Consider the following 20,189-nt stretch of genomic DNA (forward strand, 5'->3'; position numbering starts at 1 on the left):
GTAGTCAGAGGGGGGGGGGGTATAAAAATATGAAATAAAAAAATTAAAATTACGCATAGTAATTTTTTTACTGTGTGCTTGGAAACAATATGACCACTTTCTCCCTCTCACACACATATTGTAAAAATTTGTAGCTTAATAATGCCAGAAAGACTTGCATCAATTTTTACTGAAGTCAAGCCCTGTAAGGATGTTATAAAAATAACCTGTATGTCTATGTATATTCAAAAGTTTGTTAATGTAAATAATCCCTATGGGAATTGTCCTTACTTGCTGCCCTAAAACGAAAATTCTATGTGTCAAATAAGGCAATATCTTGCCAGCAGAAAACCGTATATGTTAGCTCCTTATAAGGACATAAAATCTGTTTGTGAAGTCCACCTGTAAATACTCAAGATCAGTGTTAAACGAACCGACAAACTTCAGATGAATGTCCGCTGCCCAAAATAAATAGGATTAAAGGAATACACGAGAAGAACAAAGAAAGGGTCAGCGTCAGTGAAAGAACAAGGGACCACACCGAAATGTTCGGGGTCCCATATCTTTGTACAGGATACAAAAGAAGGTGAATAAAAGGTGTTGGCTGGAAGATCTAGTATCGGTTCCAGGATTTGTTATCGAGAAGTCACTAGCGGTTGTCCATCAGATGTGAGCCATCGAATACACGACTTCAGCAGGAGTCATGCCAGAGGCCTGAAAGAAAAGATCATAGGAGCCGATCCGCCAGGCAACGCATAGACCTGATGATAACTCTTCGCCGGGAGCTTTTGTCTGAGGAGAAGGAATTTTTGAGCGGGAAAAAATTGCTCCATTACGTTCAACGTACATGCAAATATTACTCAAGCCAAGAATCTTTGCCCGTGCACCGGGAGGACACCATCTCTGAAAGTCGTCAACAAGTCTAATGCTGGCATAAACAGGGGGAGAAAACCTGATTCGGGAGAAAATAGTCAGAACTCCAGTTCGAAGCTAAGTACACAGTGGGTAGCAGCCATAAAGTGAGTTGATCCGTTTGTTCAATTTTCTTGAATTATAGGAGAACTGTATTAGTGGGCTGTTAAGTTGAGGCTGATGAAATTGAGCAGAGTTAATGGTTGAAAATTAGATGTTTAATAATTAATAGAAATTTATATGTGTAACAGTCAGAGAGCAACTGTTTGTCAGTGGTGCATTTTGCCTATAAAATTATCTTAGTATCGGAAGGAAAGAGGTTTTGTGTGTAATGATATTTTTTTATGTGCATAACAGTTAAGAAGTAACAGTTTATTAATAGGTACCATTGCTTAGGGTAGTAACTTGTATTTGGAAGAGAGTGGTTATTTATGTGACATAATTTTCATGAATTGAAAGGGCACTTTAAGCTAATTGTTTTAGGTAGAGCTGAACTAAGCAAATTTTTCTTTATTGCAGTAATAGTGTAAATTGTTTTATGTAAAATAAATGTTGTTTAAATGTTAACAGAGTGTCGCCTGATACTTAATTTTTTTGATCCACTGTTCTGAAAAAAAATATTAGAGCCTATTAGCTGGAACCCAGGAGAAAGGATAGTAAAGGATAGATAATAGACCACGATTGCAGATATTAATTAATCAGGGATAATTTGAATGTAATGGGAAAACTACTGGATGCACTTAACACTTCTTGTTACTAGAAAACGGACATCAGTGGCACAGCTTTTCAAATAAATTTTCTGGTGTTCAAAGAATAAGAAGGCAAGTGCGGAAGGCAGTATAGCTTAAAGAGATATTAGAGATCAGTGGAATGAGCAGTATTTTGCCAAAAGAACAAAAAAAAAAAAAAAAAAAGTTCCTCTTCTAAGACATAAGTAATATTTACAGAACTTAAAAATATATACATATATATAAACTCTCAGTGGTTTCTAACCTGTCCAACTGAAAAACGCCAGATTTTGGATCAGCTCTAATTCTTGTCAGAAATAGAGCTGATTTTTCCAACTTTTTATTTTTTTTTTGAAATGGAGGATTTAACCTCACCTTTCCAAATTAAAAAAAAAAAAAAAAATCTAATTTACCAGTATCAGAGATCGACTATTTTGAGTCTGCATGGTTGGCCTATGGCTTTGCGCTTCACAACCATATGCCTGGGAAAGGAGTGTCCCAGGTTCGATTCCCATCGAAGACGTGAGGAACTTGAGGATCTTCCTCAGGCATAGTTAGCCAGTCGTGGGCATGGGCAGTAGGCTGTTTTTCCGCCACTTTATCTGGCGTTTTTCATTCTGCAAGCAGGCAAACCGGCCTGTGAACATACGCCTCTACAGCCAAAAATATATCCACCCCAGTGGCAGACTAGGCGACAGGTCAGTTGGGAGTGGTACTAACAAGTAGTTGCATCTAAGTAACATGCAGACCCTGCATAGGAAGCGGGAATAACGCATAGTGAAAGAAGAAGAATAAGGTATATAGATAAATATAGTAAGATAAGATATATAAATAATAAATAAATAGCCTCCCCCCTGTTTACAATATATTTACAGAAGGAAACGTTTATACAACTGCTAATCTTCAATTCTATGCAACACACAAACTATGTACTTTCAATTCTCACTACAGCTAATTCAGATGGACTGCTGAAAAAGTTTGCTATAGTGCATTTCCTTCATACACTGATGGAACTGTTATTGGGATTTTTATTAATTTTTTTTTTTTTTTTTGGTAGTTTATAATAGCAAGTAAGTTTGTTATAACAGTGTCTGTCTACTGTAGTGAGAGTCTGCAAATCCCACAACTGCAACTTTTAGAAAATCAGAACAGGACTATTATCAACAATCAAAACACAATACTTAATAAAATTTCAATGTTTCTTTAACTTATTTTCTTCTTCTCTTGCAATCCCAGGATGGACTAAACCATCTGATTAGGGGTGTGCAAGGATTTAATACAGCTGGATTACTATTCCTTTACTGTATCCTAAGAGAGAGGTTTATTATATAAGTAGATATGTGCATTCAAGCCTATGTAGTTCAGTTGATTTTGACAAAGCCCTTTTGTTGGAAAGGTCCAGGTTCATATCTCATCTAGGACACAAAGAACCTTTATTAGAACTTTTCAACTGAAGGTTAGTTAACCAGTTTCATATGGAAGCGGCAAGATTTTTTATCACAGAAATTTGGGTTTTCCATTCCATAATCAGGAAAGTCAACCAGGAGAATACACACACACATATATCATATACAAACAAAGTATTCTTAGGGGCACAGGGATGGCCACCTTATCCTAGAATTATGGTTATGAAATCCAAGGATAGCTGGAAGGTCATGGGTGTTTAAGTGCTTATTAGAACAATTCATGAATTGTTCTAAGTGCTTATTAGAACAATTCATGATGACATGTGGATTCTGGGAAACAGTTAATATACTTGAAGAAAAAAAGAATCCAAAGTACCAAGATTAATTACTGGATCAGTATATATCAAAGTTATCTTTACCTCTTCATATTTTGTCCACTGATTTTCAGGTAGTAGAGAATGGGTCATACTTGTCTGCATAGCTCTGACAATTCGAAACACCCTTTCATCATACATCTTATCTGGCAAACGACGAAGTGCTTCTTTAACAACTGGTGATTCAAACAGAAGATCATCATACATGAGACCTAGAATAGAGCAAGAGAGTGAAATATTTTAAATTATGCAAAATGATAAAAATTATACAATATTATATTAAGATAACATCTAAATAGTAAAAGTTAAGAAATGCTGTGACCAGAATCTGAGAATTGGATCTTTCTCATTGTAGGTCAAAAAGCAAATGGGAGAGGTGGATGGAGAAAGAAATGAAAAATGAAGATGTAGAGCCTGCTTTGGTGAACTATGCATTCTCAAATTCTTGAGAATGGATGGTTGGTTTATAGTTTACTGGCGCAAGAACAACAAAGGTCATGCTGCATCATAGCAAAGGTTACAGCAATACATAAATAGTCACAAATTAGTAAACAATATGCATGTACAAAAACCAAACTAAGCAATGCAGTATCTACATATAAATAAAATTATAGCAAAAGGTTACAGCAGTACATAAATAGTCAAAGAGAAATTAATAAACAATATGCATGCACAAAAATTAAGTTTAGCAATGCAGTATCCACACATGCAAAAATTAAAGATGCCAAGGAATTATATTCTTCGTTTCATCCTTTATCCAAGTGTAAGCAAACAAAGTTTGCGCATGAAGTCACTTCACAACTGGGCTACTTATGTGTAGAGGCTAATGACTTCACATCGATTGCCTTAGTATTCCATAATGCAATGCACATATCCTTGCAGACATTTATAATGCTATGCATTATAGGAAAGGTTACTACTCAGACCAGTTTCGACTTTTATGGAGGTCTCGTCAGTGAGAGAAGACAGACCCAGAAGTGATACCAAGGTTGAAATAATGCAGAAGTCATATTTCCATATACAAGTAGCCAAAAGATGTCACACACACCTTATTACCAAGAATATAATTTCTTGGCATCTTTAATTTATAGTATAACAAAGTGAAAAAACCTTTTGACATCTCTAATCCAGAGTATTTTAGTAATAAGGTGTGACATCATTTGGCTACTTGTATATAGGAATATGGCTTCTGCATTATTTTAACTTTGGTATCACTTCTGGGACTGGCTTCCACTGATGAGATCTCGATAAACGTCGAAACCGGTCTGGATAGCGACCCTTCCCATAATGCATAGCATTATACATGTCTGCAAGGATATGTGTATTGCATTATAGTATAGTAAAGCAACTGATGTGAAGTCATTAGCCTCTATATATAAGTAGCCAAGTCATGAAGTGACTTCATGCACAAACTTTGTTTGCTTACACTTGATTAAAAGATGAAAACAAGAGTATAATTTCTTGGCATTTTTAATTTATAGTATAACCAAATGAAAAAAACTTTCAACAATACACATACATAAAATTACAGCAAAGGTCACAGCAATACACAAGGTTAAAGGCTACATCGGTACAGAAATAGTCAAAGATAAAGTAGTAAATGGCTGGCCTGGTTGGCCAAGTGATTAACATATCTACTCTCCAGCCAAAAGGCTGCTGGTTTGAATCCCACCATGTTCATGGATGTTTGTGATTGTCTGTGGTGGTGGGTGGTAGATGGCATTGGTGTAGTTGTGAACTGAGTGGTGGAGACAGAGTTGTAGAGTAGGTGCCCTCCCTCGATAAGTCTTTAGACTCGCTGAAGGTGTCACGAAATAATAATAATAACATGTAGAAAATGAAATAATATTATCAAAAGATGTTTTATTAACTGCTTCTATTTCGCTGAATTTCAAATCAGTATCATCAGAGCACAACACACTTGTACACACAACAGTAAGTGAAACAATACATTTGCAATGGCCAAAAGATCTAGAGTCCTATTTTGGTACCCTCTAATGTTGAAAAAAAAAAACATTACAGTTACGTGGGAGTTGCTCTTAGGATGAGAGTCTCCCAAATTTTTGGCAAATTAATGCAACCGTACTTGTTCGACTTAGGAGAATTCTTCAAAGCCATTGCTGACTCAAAAAATAATCTTTCAGATCTGTAACGACTCCTAAATAGCACATTCGTTTTTTTCCCATCTAATCCTGTGTGAAGGAGTGTCTAAAGCGTGGTCTGCCAGTCCTGACTTGCCATAGTAATAATAGGAATGTATTTTTTATGTTCTTCCAGGCGGATGTTAACTGATCTTCCTGTTTGTCCATAGTAGGCCAAGCCACAGTCACAGGGAACTTGATACACTCCTGGGTGTACTAAAGAGTGAAATTTATCCTTAGGCAAGTGCATCAGAGTTGCTAGTTTGACATGAGGTTTGAAAGTGGTGTGAATTCTATATGTGCAATGTGTGCGATGCACACAGGTGCAGGATAGTAAATGCATCAAAGATTTGGTATGATATTTTAAATAAAGTGAATTTTGTCAACAAAATACTGCAGTCTTCATCTATGAATCTCCAACTTACTTTAGATGCATTGAATGATCTAAATCAATTTTTAAATGATTACAGGTCTGACGAAACTTTCAAAGAAATTGTAGAAAGCTAAAATTAATTGAAGCAAAATTTAACGCAGAATCTGTATTTTGTTGCAGTAGACCACGAAGGCGACGCAAAAAGACAACACAATTTGATACGAACATGAAAATGAAAATATAGTAGAGCCTGAAATTTTGTTTAAAGTAATTGCATTTCTCTGCATAATAGATCAAATATTACAATCTTTGAAGGAAAGATTTACTTTATTAAAAGAACATAAGAATTCATTTCAGTTTTTGTATTTGTAGAGTACTTCACGAAATAAAGAATATTTATTATCTTGTAAAACGTTACGACAAAAATTAACAGATGAGAATCATTCAGACATTGACACAGACGATTTATGCGAAGAAATTTTACACTGTCAATCATTTATTTCTAATTTTAAAAACGATATATATCAGATAATTCCAATGACTTAATAACAGTTTATCCAAACTTTACAATTGCTCTTAGGATTCTTTTGTCATTATCGGTATCTGTAGCATCTGCGGAACGGTCCTTTTCTAAACTTAAAATTATTAAAAACTTCTTGCGCTCCACAATGGTACAAGACAGACGTTCAAATCTTGCCATTATATCAATAGAGTCAGATATTTTGGATCAACTTGATATACATGATATTATTCGAGAATTTTCATTAATGAAAACTAGAAAAGTTCAATTCACTAAGTGATTTTTTTTTCTGTTCAAATATTTATTTAACTATTTCTTTACCCAATAATGTGTAATATGTTCTTATTTTATATACTTGTAAGTTACTATTATTTACTTTATTTTTTTTTAAATTATTTTTGTTGTTTTTGTACCCTTCTTGTATGTTTGTTTTTTATACTTTTTTTTTGTAATTTCTGCTTTTTGTTCAATAAACTTATAATTAATATACTTCATATTTCATTTCAACTCACTGATACGTTTTTATAAAGTGATTTTTTTATTGGGGGGGGGGCATAGGGGGCCCCGGACACTACTAGCATGCAGTGTATGTTTCATCAGTACTTTGGCTGTCTTTTCTGATGTACCTCTGACATAAGGAATAGAGATGGTCATGTTGTGTTCCTGTGTATTAGGGGAGGGAGGGAGGAGTAATGGGGCTGTGTAGTATTTTATCTAATTTGTAGGAATGGTAGCAGTTGGCTAGGAATGTATGGAGCAGATATTTGAGTTTCTGTGCTCAGAGCTGTATCGTTAGAACAAATGGCTCTGTGTATAAGTGTTTTTAAAATACCATACTGTTGGACTGGATGACGATGTGATTGTTTATGTAGGTATCTTCCTGTGTGTGTATGTGTGTGTTGGCTTTCTGTAAACGGAAAAAGATAGTGATCGATTTGAAAGACGGGTGACTAATGTGTCAAGAAATAGTAAACAGTTATTAGATTCATTTTCTACTGTGAGGTGGATTTTGGGGTGCTGACTGTTTAGGTAGGTGACAAACGCATCCAAAGTCTCTTGTCCATGGGACCAAATGGCAAACACGTCATCTACACTAGTGGCATGTATGTAGCTGTGGTAAGTACAGGCAGCCCTCGGTTTACGCCGATTCACAATAACGCCAGTTGCCTGCGTGCGCTTTCTTACTGTAGTGTGGTTGACTGAGAAACGAAGCTAGCAGGCACTCTAGTGTTTGAGTGTTTATCGAGCTACTATGACGTATGTGTATCAAATCTAGTTTTAATGTTGAATCTACCTAATTGTTCTATTTATTTTTTTTTTACGTACATACGTATTTAAATTGATCAGGGCCGAATTAAGACCCATAGAGGCCCTAAGCACTTAAAACATTTTGGTGCCCCATATATATGTAATTCAAAATATAAAAAATAATAAACCATAAAATAAATTTTTATTTTTCAAAATGAAACAAAACTTATAGTAAGATGGAAAATAATGTTTATTTTTGTATACTTCAACTTTATTTAGATTTGAAAAGTTTTCTCCTACTTTTTTTTAATTGCAAAGTCTTTGATCAGATCCTCAAAATTAATTTTACGTAACATATGTTTCTATACTTAGTACAGATAAGGCATTCAACCTGCATAGTTGTTCTGATGGGATTTTTAATATACTTCAATTGAGAAAATGAATGCTCAGCTGAGTAATTTGTGACCATTAATGTTAAAAATATACGAAAGGCAATGTCTATATTTGGAAAGGCACACTCAATATTGTCTTCTACAATTATTTTATAAAGCTCAGCATGATTGAATCTTGTTTTTTACATTTTTTTATTGCGCTGAACTTATGGCGCACATATGAGTGAAACTGCTGAAGCTCAGCTGAGAAATTAGTGTTCAAGTCCTCTGGGTAAGTATCACTCAGCTTTTGACAACACTGAGAATACCTTTCAACCTTTCAATTTCAGTAGATGATGAAATCACTGAAGTAGCATTATGTGGCACATCACTTAGAAAAGAAAATCTCTCTGATATTTCTTTGTATATCTCTCCTCTTCTTCTCATCTCAGTTTCAAGTTTGTCAACAATTGTGTAACAAGTGGTGATACGAAATTTATCTCTGGCATTCAGATATACTTCTGGAGCATCTCTATCATTGGGTACCTTCTTTCTGATACGTTTGTGAGTTTGAGCTGCCTTGTAATCAACATCTGGTAGCACTTCCTTTGTAGCTGCTTCATATCTTTCAAATTCATTTCGTGAAGTGCACAATTGGGAAGCTAATAATCCATACAGATCAGCATGCTTTTAAGTTGACATTATCATTCTGTAGAACTTAGCTTACTCTATGAAAATTTTGCATAATCTCATCCCAAAAATTCAACATAAAAACGAATTCTAGCACTTGCATCTTATTAGCAAGAACGTCATTACAGTTTAGATTTGGTCTGTGAAGTAGGTCTTCAGCACTTTCTTTATATAAATGTTCATATTTATATAAAGATCTATGTAGAAGTTTGGTCTTTTTCCAGTGGATCCTATGGTTTGGGTTTTCAACTCTGTGTTGTGCGAGACCAGATTTCTGCGGTTTGATAAGACGGATATGGTCATGATGTTCCGAAATGCGTTTATGAACAGATCTATCTGTCTGTCCATAGTAAGACAATTTACAGAAGCATGGAACCTCGTACACCAGGTAGTATCAGAGGTGAGAGTTTCATTGTACAATAAAATTGTTGGGAAGGTTTCTAGTGCACCAACCCAAATATGAGAACAGTATTCAAAATTGAGTGAGATCTGAGATTTGTACAGGGTAAGAAGCAGCATATGAGAAACAATACCTTAAGCAGAAAAGGACATCAAGTTTTCTAGACAGTGAGGAGGCCATGGATGTGATCTCAGGCTAGAGTAAGTCAGTTGAAGAAGAAGAAAGAGCTCTAGTTTCTTTGAAGATCTGAATGTTACCAAAGGATGTTAACAGGCAAAGTGGAGTGATATCTTTCAAAGGGAGAATAAAAAAACTATTCTGGTAACAATTACGATGTCCTTGCTCCACTGGAGGAAAGTGGCAAATGAATTAGAAAGGGTGGAAGGCAGACCATAAAATGTTAATTTGATAAAATGGTATCTATGCTAGTGAATGCTTCTACCTGTGTATATAGATTTTCTGTAAACAGAGAGGCTGGCATGTAATCAGAGTGTCTAGGAATGGGAAACTTTTTTTTTTTTTATCAGGAAATGTCAAGAACAACCACTCAAGTTTCTCAAACCTTTCAATAGCGTCTATCCACAGGTAAGAGGTAGAATCTACAACTGCTGATCATTAATGCTGGTAGGCCTTGATCAAGGCAATAAAGTTGGCTGTTTTAGAAATTGAAGTGGGCAATGGCATAATAGTTTGATAGCAAAATATGGTCAATCACTACTATTGATACTTTTATTATTATTATTATTACGGGTATCTCCATGGAGTCAGTAGACTCATCGCGGGAGACCCAAACTAGCAAAACAATATCTGTCATATCTCTTCTTGAATTCATTTACAGACGAAGAGCTCACAACTAAGTCAGGCAATGAATTCCACTCATTCACCACCCTCCAGGCAAAAAACCTTGTTCTGACACCTTTGTTAACCACACTCTTCTTTAATTTCCAGAGATGACCTCTTGTTCTTCCATCACTTTCACACAGCTGAAACATTTCCCCTGCATCAATCCTATAAAAACCTTTTAGTAATTTGAATGTTTCTATCATATCCACTCTTCTTCGCCTATCAACCAATCTCTGCAATTCACAAGCTCTCAATCTATCAATGTAGGGAGCATTTTTTATATCACTCACCAACTTGGTCACTCTTCTCTGAACCCTCTCCACAGCCTCCTCATCTCCAAGGAATCCAGGTGACCAGACCTGAGCACAGTAATCCAAATGTGGAAGTATCAATGCTTTATAAAGGGGAATAATAACCTCTTTATCTCTGGATGTCAGTGTGTTCCTCAACAACCAAGTAATCCTATGTGCAATCTTGGACACCTTAGCAATGTGTCCTCTGAACTTCATCTCCCTATCTACCAATACCCCTAAGTCCCTAGCCTCATCAATCTCTTGGAGTACCTTTCCATCGATGTAGTACACAGCTGGTAATCTTTTAATCTCAAAATGCATGACTTTACACTTTTCCACATTGAACTGACATCCATTTTCTTTTGCCCATTTTACCAGCTTATTTAAATCCTCCTGCAAACTTTCAACATCAGCTTGATTTTTTATTGCACTACACAACTTTGCATCATCAGCAAACAACTGAATATCTCCCTTTAAGCCGTTTCCTATATCATTTATATACAAATTAAACAACATTGGCCCAAGCACAGAGCCCTGAGGCACACCACTGGTCACCTGCCTCATTCTGGACTCGGCTCCTCCATACACCACCTTATGGTATCTCTCCCTGAGCCATTCTCCTATCCATATCACCAATTTAATATCCATTCCCATCTGCTCCAATTTGCGTAACAGTGTTCTATGGGGTATCCTGTCAAAAGCCTTAGCAAAATCCAGAAGTACCACTGTGTAGCTAGTTCCTTTGTCCAACTCAGATGTTATTCTATTATGAATAGTTAATAGATTGCTAAGGCAGGATCTACCTTTAACAAAACCATGTTGGCCTCTATAGAGTATCATATCCTGATCCACCCATTCTTGAATTTTGTCTTTAACCAACTTTTCCAATACTTTTACCACTACTCCTGAGATGGTGATTGGTCTGTAATTCAATACCGCAGTTTTAGAGCCACCCTTATGCAAAGGTACCACTTTGCCTAACTTCCACTCCCTAGGGACCATACCAGAGTTCAAACTTAAGTTAAATATCCAGGTGAGAGGGGTTGACAATTCATTTGCACATTCACGCAACACCCGAGCTGATATTCCATCTAAGCCTACCGCAGTGTTTGCATTTAAGTTTTGCAATATATTTAATACCTCTGATTCTTTAGCTTCAATTCTCACATTAGGTATTGCTGTAGGTATAGAGATATCCTCACTTGGGTGATAGACTTTTGAAAAGTGATCACTCAGTAACTCGACTATTACATCTGATTTTGTCACCTCAATACTATCAGCACCCACTAAGGTTATCCTTCCGAAGTCATTCTTCCTCTTACTTGCCACATAGCGGAAGAACTCTTTGGGATTACCCTTGATCTCTTTGGCTAAGGTCTTCTCATAATCTGATTTAGCTTTTCTTACTATGCTGGTAACCTTCCTAGCTTGAGCCTTGTACTGCTCATGGGTGTCCTGATCGCCTTTCTCCTTGTAAATTCTCCATAACATTTTCTTTTTTTGCAGTTCAAGCTTGATACTACTGCTCATCCATCTAATGCCTGCCTTGTTTGACCTCCTAACCATGGGGACACAATCTGATATTGCTTTCCTCAGATACCCGCTGATTTTATCCCAAGCACTGCTAACATCTTTCCCTTGCAATATGTTCTGCCATGGGATGGCTGCAAGCTCACTCCGAAGCTTGTTATAATTGCCTAACCTGTAGTTCCGTACATACCCCTTCTTAATAGAAAAATCCACAGATTTTGCAACCTCCCAAGTCAATACCACATGATCGCTTTCACCAACTGGAGGTAACGAGGACACCTTACTTATGCATATAACCTCTGAACCAATAACCAGGTCCAACACTCTCACACCACGTGTCCCTTCAGTTACGTGCTGTTTCAAGTAATTATCTCGTAGAAGATGTATGAATTCCATTTCCTTTTTGCTACGTGATATTTCCTCCTTCCAATTGATATCACCGTAATTAAAATCCCCCATAATAATCACCAAGCCTTCACTCATTGCACTAAGTTGCTGATGCATGAATTCAATATCTCCCCCCGTACTCCCTGGCCTATAGCAGCATCCAACTGTATATTTGGTTGCGTTGGTCACTATTTCGCACCAGACTGCCTCAAATGAACTCTCATTCACATGTCTATCATCATGATATACTACTTTCTTTGGCTGCAACACATCAGCTATCATCAACAGTACTCCTCCTCCTGTTCTATCTTCTCTATCCTCCCTGAAAATACTGTACCCATCACATTCAATTCCAGTGACCACATCTTCTGCTGACAGCCAAGTTTCACTAATGCCTACAACTTTTGGTGAGATTTCACTGACTAATGCCATAAATTCTTCTCTCTTATTTCGAATGCTTCTAGCATTGGTATACAAAAATTGCAGATTCCCTCTATATCTTGTACCGGCTTTAGAACTGATATATAAGTCACTAACTACTGTAGTCCTATGCCGATTTTTATCCCCTCTCTTCTGCAATTTATTCAGTCTATTAGGATCAATAAATACACAATCAGTGCTAAAGTTTCTCTCTCTTACACTCAACCTTTTCAATATTAGTTTCCCTGCCCAATAACTTCAACCTGTTCAGAAAACAATAACTTCTTCAATCGCTTATGTCCTTCCATGTTAAGATGCAGTCCATCTCTAGCATACAACTGCCTTTTTCCTTCAAACACACTCCAAACATCAACAAACTCCAGACCTCTTTTTCTGCACATTCTTGCAATCATATCATTCATTATCATCGCTCGTCTACTTAACTCGTAATTGTCAAAACGAGGCAGCACACACACTATTCTCCCATTGACACTTTTCCTCTTCACAATACTTAATAACAGAATGATTTCAAAGAGACTTCATTTTTTTTATATAACTTTTTTCACAAGAGGTATGGGTATTAAATGTTAATTAGGTTCTTTATTTTTTATGACACTTACAAAAGGGTATTGAACTTTTTTTTTTTAATGATAATCCCACCCATAAAAGGTTGGAAACCTACAACAAACTGAGTACAGCAAGCAGATTAAGGGCTAGATGATCCAAAGATCCTACACAAGAGATCAAACATGATAATTTTTCAAGTCACTTCAGGCCTCCAACAAACTCCAAGAAGAAGGTGGTCTAATACTGGACAATGAAAAGCATGTACAACTTACAGCACATTAATACCATGAATATACTAAAGGTTAGATCATCTAGGATCATCTTTAGAGTCCAAACATGGAATTTCTTCAAGCCACTACGGCCCTCCAATAAATAGAGTCTCACAGTGAGAAATGAAAATTTTTACAACATAAAGACATTCATGCTACAGTGCAATGAATCCCACAACTGACAAGCTGATAGTAATTTTCCATGGTGCTATGTCAGGTTAATTTCTGTTCTCTGTGTGCATGTATATACTCCAGATGAGTGACCCTGATAGAAAAAGATGAGGTAATAACTAAGTATAATTATTTTTATTAGAAATAGTTGTTCTTTAAATCTGTTACAAAGAATCTTTTGGTTTTCTTTACTACCATTATCAAAAAGTCTCCTGTAAATTTCAATTTGTCCTTGCCTCCTCAATTTGATGGATACAATTGCATTTATATAGCATGAATATTACCATTGAATAATATTATTGAATATTATATAGCATGAAGCCTTTCCTGACATAATCACATCACTTCAACAGCATTATCAGCTTCCAAAAAAACTTGGCATTCTCTTTTACTTACGATGTGTTACTTTTCATCCATCAAGTTACATAATATATACAAATCCCAAATCTACACAACACTGGAATACTCATCTAACATTTGGGGTGGTGCATCTAAAAACTCTATAAAAATTCTTCATGCTTTTTAGAAGAGTTGATTGATGACCACTCTTCACAAATGCTCTTCAGCCACCACTGTCTCACAGATTCTGGTAAATAGGCTTAAACAACTGAAAACTATTATTTTTAAGGAAATAATCTATACTAAAACATTAATTACAAAAATTTCAATTAATACTTTCCTATATTTTTGGCAACGTTACATTGCCATCATTAGGGATCACAAAAAAAATAATGATACGTGCCACACGGGCACTAACACTGAACAAATGAGGTTGCAGAAAGGCAACCAAAGTCAGTCCTAAACAGCATCTCCTAATGGACTAAATTTGGTAGTCTTGGTTGTTGGGCTGAAGATCTAAGGATCAATGCTTCCCAAATTTGGGGCAGTCTCGTGCACCCAAATTTGTTGAGGTTTGGAAATTTTTTTAGGGCTGAGATAGATTCAAGGAACAGCCTTTCGTATTTGTATTTGCTGTAATGTAATAGAGTAGCTTTCTTCGAGCATAGGATATGCTCGAAGAAGGCTACTCTATTACATTACAGTAGCCTTCTTCGAGCATATCCTATGGCGGGTGTCCAAAGCATGGTTAGTAAGTCCTGTGTGGCTGTATTGGTGGAACCAGATGTAGTCCTCGTGTTCAGAAATTCTGATATTAGTTGTCCTGCCTGCTTGGCCATAGTAGGACTGTTTGCAACTGCAAGGGACTTGGTATACTCCTGGTAGGTCTAGGGAATGTGGCTGGTCTTTGGTGGAGTGGATAAGGGATGTCAATTTTCTATATGGTCCGTAGGTGGTTGTAAGGTTGTATTTCCTTAGGATTTTTGTCAATTTTTCAGATGTGCCCTGGATATATGGAATGGTGATAGATCTGAGTAATCTCTACTCTGAACGGAGAGGGGAGGAGGGGAGTTACAGGGTTTTAATACTTTTTGGGGATCGTAGCCATTGGCTAAAAAAGCATTGAGAATATGGTCAAGTTCAGTAGATAGAGCACTACTATCAGAACTGATTAATTTTGCCTTGTTATATAAGATTTTAATAATCCCATATTGTTTGGGGGCAGTGACTGCTAGTGAATGTATCTACCTGTGTGTATAGGTTTTCTGTAAACAGAGAGGCAGGCATGTAATCAGAGTGTGTAAGAATGGCAAACTTGTTATTTTTTTTTTTCAGGTAAACTGGATTCTGGGGCGTCGATTGTTTAGATGTTAATTTGTAGGTAGGTAGAACGATCTTGAGGTAAGGAGGCAAGCTTACCTGTGTAATCTAATCATCTAATCTAATTTAAATAGGTTTAAAACCACAGTGGCATTTCCCTTATCCACTTCAGTAATTACTATTCTGTTGTTGTTTTTAATTTCTTGCGGAGTTTCAAATTCTTTCCTTGAGAGGTTGCTTTTTGGTGGTTTAGTGTGAGTTAGCACATTGGCTACATAGTTGTTGACTATATATGGTTGGGAAGGCTGAGGATACCTCATTCTACTTGGTTCATTATTTCTTCTGCCAGCATTTTTTTTTAGGTGCTAGTGCATAGATTCAAAGAACACATTTATGGCCATGTGCAAGTGCACTAATTGCTTCAGGGTGAAGATGATAAGTTGACTACTGTTTTAAGAAGTAGCTGAGGCTTGAAAGCTGTTTTTTTTTTTTTAGTATATTTTCATACTTTTATATCTCACAGATTAGTGATTCTTAAACGTTTTGGAACTGCAGAACAGTACATAAAAATATTTATTTTTTGTAGAGCACCTACGCAAACTTGCATAAAAAGTACTGGAAAGAAATCAGGTACATGTACCATGTATTTCTGTTCTTTGATTTGCTGTTGTTTCCACATACCAATAATGTATTGTTATTTTCAGTATGAAATATCTATACTTTTTTTTAATTTGTGGTTATCATGTAATTTTTGTTGCTTTATAGTTATGCCACAGGTACTTTTAAAGATTGGACTACTTTGCTGTTGACACCAGCTCATACATGTGACATTTATTTGCTATAGGCCTTGCAGCCTCTCAACATGCAGGAGTGATAAAAAATAAAATAAAATAAATAAATAATAATAATGTAATCAGTGAAACATTTTCCCATCTTATATTGTTGGTATTTTAAGAAAGAAATACAATGAAAACAATTATCTTCCAGAAACGTCATTTGAAAAACAACATTCTAAACTACGATAACTTGCATGCTATTTGGCCACACATTTTCCAGTTCACATTATAGATGTAGCACAAAGATTTGTGGTGCAAACTGAAAGAGTGTTAGCCAGATATCATGCAAGTTATAGAAATATATAATCACACATGAATTATGAACACAATGTTACCATATTTATTAAAACCAGAGAGGTTATATGCCCAACGTCCAAATCTGCTTCCTAGAATAAAAAAATAAAAATTAAATAATTTACATATAAGCACAGTCAAAAGTACAGAATATATCCATCATACTACATTAAGTTAAACTGCTAAGTGTCATTCACTTCCTCTTTACGAAGTGCATGAGACTTAACAGTTACAATTTCAAGCTTTACTAAAAACTTCTACACTACCTGAAATTCTCTCAAGTAACAAACAATTCAATATAGATTCTGCTGCTGTAAATCAAGATCATCTTCTTGCTCATGTCATCCACCCAGTGCCGGTGCCAGGTTATTTTGCACCCTAGGCAAAGTTTACAGGTGCGCCCCTTATTTCACAAGTTGGATATTTTTTAAAATGAAATTTTAAATATAAAAAATAAAAATTATTTTGGCATACTTTATTAATAATATACAAAGTAATACACAATATGTATAATATATGAATATCAAATTTTTATTATTATTATTATTATTCAGGCCTCCATGGAGTCAAAAGACTCATCGAGGGGAGGTCCCCCCTAAGAAACAAAAAGTCTATCATACCACTCTTTAAATCCATTGACCATTCTCGCTCCCACCACTCCATCAGGCAATGCATTCCATGGTTCAACCACCCTCCACGCAAAGAAACCACTCCTTACCTTCTTGCTCACAGTTCCCTTTCGTAACTTCCAGGGATGGCCTCTTGTCATCACTCCTTCCCGATGATCAACCAAGCGAAAGAACTCCCCAGTGTCAGCCCCATAACCACCTCTCAACAGTTTAAGAGTCTCACTCATATCACCTCTCCTTCTTCTATCCACCAAACTCTGCAGTCCACATTCCCTCGGCCGATCCTCATAACTATATTTGTACAGTCCTGAAACCATCTTTGTCATCAGTCTTTGTATCCTTTCCACAGTTAATTTAACCCCTTCAAATCCTGGAGACCAAATCTGAGAACAATAGTCCAAGTGTGGTCTGATCAGAGACTTATACAACGGAATGATAACCCTCTTATCTCTGCAGGTCAATGTCCTTCTCATAATTGCAGCAATCCTCTGTGTTACCTTCACCACCTTTGCAATATGTCCCTTAAACTTCAGGTTGCTATCAATCATCAACCCCAGATCTCTTGTCTCCCTTACTTCCTCCAGTATAACTCCTCCCATAGAGTATGCAGCATCCCATCGATGCTTCCCAAACCTCAAGACCTTACATTTTGCTGCATTAAACTGACACCCCCATATTCATTTGCCCATCTATCTAGCTTATTTAAATCCTCTTGCAGGACTACCACACCTGCACTATTACTAATAATCCTTGCAAACAACTGAATATCCCCTTGCAATCCACTGGCAATGTCATTGATATAAAGGTTAAACAATATAGGTCCTAGTACTGAGCATTGTGGGACCCCAAATGTAACCCTCTGCCTCCTTGAAACTGCTGCACCATACACAACTCTCTGATACCTATCAGACAGCCAATCCTGAATCCAGTTGACCAATCTGACATCCAGACCCATGTGCTGCAACTTAAATATCAGCTTATCATGTGGCACCCGGTCAAATGCCTTCGCTAAGTCTAAGAAAATTGCAGTATATGCCTTTCCCCTCATCTAATGTTCTTGTAACTTTATTATAAAAGGCCAGCATATTGCTAAAACAAGAGCGCCCTTTCACAAATCCATGTTGACTCTCACAGATAACATTACCCTCATCTGCCCAATACTGTATACGGTCCCTCACTACTTTCTCCAAGATCTTAACAACTACTGATGACACACAGACTGGCCTATAATTAGACACTTCCAGTCTGTTACCATCCTTATGCAATGGCACTATCTTACCTTCCTTCCATTCCCTGGGCACCTTTGCCAAAGCCAGACTTTCATTGAAAAGCCACGTTAAAGGCACTGTCAGTTCCCTAGCACATTCTCTCAAAACTCGTGGTGAAATACCATCCAGTCCCACAGCTTTACTGACATCGAGAGTACTCAGTATCTGAAACACACTCTCCTCCTGTATCTTTAAACCTCGAACCAGCCCTATCCCTGTAGCATTAAAACTGACTCCTCTAGGATAAAATACTCCAATAAAGTGTTCATTGAACAATTCCACTATGTCCTCTGCATCAATCACTCTATTCCCATTTTTATCCCACAATATCATTCTTCCACAGTCATTTCTCCTCCTACTGGCCACATGGCTAAAAAATCCTAGGATTTTCTTTGGATCTTAGGGCCAATCTCCTCTCATATTCCAGTTTTGCTTTCCTTACCACACTAGTCACTCTTCTGGCCTGTGTCTTATATTCTTCATGCATCTTCTCTTCACCTGTCTCCTTATATCTCTTCCATAGCCTCTTTTTTGCATGCAATTCCTGTTTAATATCGTTTGTCATCCACTTTACTCCAAATTGTGTCCTCTTCTTCACTCATGGTATATAACTTACCATTGCTGCTAACAAATATTCTTTCACAATTTCCCACGCACTAATGATATCCCAGCCTTCCAATTCCCCCATCCATGAAACTTCCCGAAGTTGACGTCTAAGACTATTATAATCACCTGCATTATAATTCCACATAAGTTCCCGTCTCTTTGATACTCCTGCATGTCTATTCATTTTCCAAGTCAAAATATGGTCAATCTCTCCAACTGGTGGGAGAGATGTCATCTCAGTTATTATCAACTCTTCTGATGCTATAACCAAATCCGAAACTCTTGAACCTCTTGTTCCCTCTGTTACATGTTGCCTAAGACATTTGTCCCTCAAGAATTCTAGAAATTCCATTCTCCTATTGCTACATGCATCTTCCTCTCTCCAATTTATACTACTGTAGTTAAAATCTCCCATAACAATCATTCTTCTTGCACTTGCGAAACTTAGCTGTCTAAACATCTCCTGGTCCCCATCCTCTGTGCTCCTGGGTCTGTAGCAACACCCAACTAAATATCCTGTCTTGCCTACCGCTACCTCACACCATACGCTCTCAAAATCATTTGTCTCACTTCCTTCCAAAGCCTCCACTCTTAGAGGACATAGGTCATCACTTATCATAAGCAGTACCCCACCACCATGCTTTTCCCTCCTATCCTGACGAAAAATGCTATACCCAGCGACTTCTATTCCTGTTGTTATATCCCCTTCTGTCAACCACGTCTCAGTGATCACAATAATTTTTGGCCAGGCTGATACTATATGTGCCAACAATTCCTCTCCCTTATTCTGGATACTCCTGGCATTAGTATAAAGCATATAAATGCCACTGTTTCTATACCCAGCATTATCCCTTCTAGACTCCACTGTGCTCAGTGTTACCTGATATCGTCTCCTTTCTCCCAAGTATCCATTCCCACAAGAGGCCACCCCTGCTATCATCCTCCCTGGTACACACTGACTCGTTCAGAACAGCAATCTCTCCAGATGCCTACGTCCTTCCTCATTTAAATGTAAACGGTCTCTCAGATACAATTCCTCTCTTTCCTCAAACACACTCCAAGCATCCACATATACCAGTTCTCTCTTGTCACACATTCTCGCTATTATGCCATTCAATATCACCGCTCTTCTGCTCAGCTCATCATTATCATACCTAAGCAACACGCACACTATTTTCCCTCTCTCTGTCTTCTTCCGTACAGTCTCAAGCAAAAATCTCTTACCTCTCGATGCCCGACTTACATTACCACTCAAGTCATTCGTTCCTACCATCA

General features: G+C 37.0%; 1 protein-coding gene across 1 annotated transcript in view; it reads right to left on the reverse strand.

The window, feature by feature from the left end:
* The window catches only part of LOC150097403 (cytochrome b-c1 complex subunit 7-like), a 46,395-nt gene that overhangs the window by 12,951 nt on the left and 13,255 nt on the right, over nt 1–20,189 (reverse strand). Inside the window, exons 2-3 of the mRNA XM_090407223.1 lie at nt 16,453–16,503; nt 3,445–3,611 (exon numbers count right to left, since the gene is read on the reverse strand). Coding sequence (XP_090263349.1) covers nt 3,445–3,611; nt 16,453–16,503 — 218 coding nt within the window. The remainder of the gene's footprint in view (nt 1–3,444; nt 3,612–16,452; nt 16,504–20,189) is intronic.

The sequence above is a fragment of the Typopeltis vanoorti genome, chromosome 17, assembly GCF_054136105.1.
Source record: "Typopeltis vanoorti isolate ZY-2024b chromosome 17, IOZ_Tvanoo_1.0, whole genome shotgun sequence".
Classification (NCBI taxonomy): Eukaryota; Metazoa; Arthropoda; class Arachnida; order Uropygi; family Thelyphonidae; genus Typopeltis; species Typopeltis vanoorti.